The sequence below is a fragment of the Mytilus trossulus genome, chromosome 8 (assembly GCF_036588685.1).
Source record: "Mytilus trossulus isolate FHL-02 chromosome 8, PNRI_Mtr1.1.1.hap1, whole genome shotgun sequence".
NCBI classification, from domain to species: domain Eukaryota; kingdom Metazoa; phylum Mollusca; class Bivalvia; order Mytilida; family Mytilidae; genus Mytilus; species Mytilus trossulus.
The window spans coordinates 41506530-41508985 of NC_086380.1; the positions used below are offsets into that span (position 1 = coordinate 41506530).

A 2456-nucleotide genomic window follows, 5' to 3' on the forward strand; every position below is an offset into this window, starting at 1 on the left:
AAAGTAGTGTTAACGTTTGACGCGTAAGTTAAACTGTCTCTAAATCACTGACATACTCGGGGCCACCAGATGCAATGTCCATTAGCTGTGATATGTAGTGGCATGCGGAAAGAACAAAAACAGATTGATCTCACAAATAATGAAAAAAGGATTAAATTATTAAATTACGTAAAAAACTCTTTGAATTTACAGTCTTTTCACAAATAAGAAAAATTAACAAGTCTGTTCACACACGTTAATTTCTTCGTTCACTTCGTCTCAGATAACAGTCCATGCTGTTGACTTCTAATAGGTAGAGTTTCGTCACGGGTCGATTTGTAATTCCTGATTTGGTACGCACCATAGCGACGCGTACTAATCCGTCCTTGCCTTTAATAGTGTCCTGCACAACTCCGAGTTTCCAATGTACGCGCTTTGATTCGTCGTGTATCTGAACGACATTGCTTTCTTTGATCTTCCGAACGTCGACTCCAGCTCTTTGGTGATATTCTCGCAATAAAGTAAGGTATTCTCCTTTCCATCTTGTCCAGAAGTTCTCAATCAATTGTCTCTGTCGTATCGCTTGATTGTTCAAGTTTGTGTGTGTTAATTCACAAATATTTAGATTGTCAATAGCACTTTTTGACGATCCGTACGGTAAAGTTGTTATCCTTCGTCCATGTATAAGATGGGATGGTGTAAGCGGCTCCGGATCTCTGATATCTGTTGAAATATACGTCACTGGTCGATCGTTGAGTGTGGCTTCGATCTCTGTTAATACAGTCCTTAGAGTCTCATTGTTGACATGTGCACGTCCTAATACTTTCTTAAGTGATATTTTTGTTAAGCCAATCATTCTTTCCCACATGCCTCCGAACCATGGAGCTCTATTTTGGGATGAACTTCGATTCAATTTTAATGCCATAATTCTGAATATTTTCTTTAACTTTTCTAGAATTGCAAAGTCGTGAAATTTCGTTTGAAGCAGCTTTAAATGTTAGCGCATTATCTGACATCATTATTTTCGGCACTGATCGTCGACTTACAAGTCTCCGGAAACACAATAAAAAAGATTCTTCGCTGAGATCGTAAACTAATTCCAAATGTACGGCTCGAGTGACAGCACATGTAAATAGGCAAATGTAAACCTTCGATTCTTCGTTGTGTCTGTTTCTTGTCGTTAGCGCACCTGTGAAGTCTACACCGGTTATGCTAAAGGGTGTGGCATCTTGAACTCTCTCTTTTGGTAATGGTGGATTTTCTGGTGCGGGATAATATTTTCCGATTACTTTTCGGCACGTTACACATTTCATCAATATAGATTTGACGCACTGTCTTAATTTCGGAATCCAAAATGTTTGTTGTATGTATGCTAGAGTGATATTTATTCCTGAATGTAGTGTATTATCATGTGCTTCTAACACTATCAAATGTGTGAGACGGTCCTTTGCCGGTAACAGATATGGAAACTTGACTGTTTCTCCTACTGTCGCATTGTCTATTCGGCGGCCACCACTTCGTAAACATTGCTTTTCGTCTAGAAAGAGCTTTAATTGTTGCACAAGTGTTTTACGTTTTGTAGAATTATCTATACAATTTATTTCGTCACTAAATATTTTACCTTGTGTATATCTTATCCATAGGAATTTTGCATTTTCAATTTCATCACTACGTAACAAATCTTTCTTTCGTTCGGTTTCCGTTGCTCTGCAGTTTGTTGCGAATCTCATTACATATGCGGTAATGCGGGTTAGTTTTCTATAAGAATTGTACCGTTCAATATCTATGATTTCTCCTATACCAATACATACATTTTGATTTTTCTCCATTGACTCAATTTTGTCATCGTTCTCCGACATAGTTGTACATACACTAGACGTTACGTTATTTCCGTTCCATGTCGGCCAATCTTCTTTGCTGTGTAACCATTTAGGTCCACTAAACCATATTTCGTTCTGTTGCAGTTCTTCAGATGTTATACCACGTGTAAGTAGATCTGCGGGATTGTCTTTCGTAGGGCAGTATCTCCATACATTATCTCCACACAAACTTTTAATTTCTTCAATTCTGTTTTTGATAAATTGTCTCTGTGGTTTTACGGATGAAAGCCAACTAAGTACGATTTGACTATCACTCCAAAATTGTATTTCACTGAAAGTATCTGGAAAGTTTTTGCAGATATGATCAGCAAGTCTTGCTCCAATTACAGCCCCCATAAGTTCTAGTTTTGGTAAAGTTATAGTCTTGATAGGCGCAACTCGATTCTTTGCCATTACTATTGTTGGTTTTCTGTCATACAAGATGTACGCGCATGAGCCGTACGCATGAGTTGAAGCATCGGTAAATACATGAAGAGTTGGTAAATTTCTGTTATTCTCGTTCTGTGTTTGAGTACTTCGATGAATCTCTGTTTCTATGCTCGTTGCTAGATCTCGTGAAATTTTGATTGGATATCTTCCGGTAATATTTCGTCCCAC

General features: G+C 37.9%; 1 protein-coding gene across 1 annotated transcript; it reads right to left on the minus strand.

The window, feature by feature from the left end:
- Positions 1–866: 866 nt before the first annotated feature.
- Positions 867–2252, minus strand: LOC134727672 (uncharacterized). Its single transcript, XM_063592052.1, has one exon. It carries the CDS (start codon positions 2250–2252, stop codon positions 867–869), a length of 1386 nt encoding a protein of 461 aa, XP_063448122.1.
- Between the last annotated feature and the right edge of the window lie 204 nt (positions 2253–2456).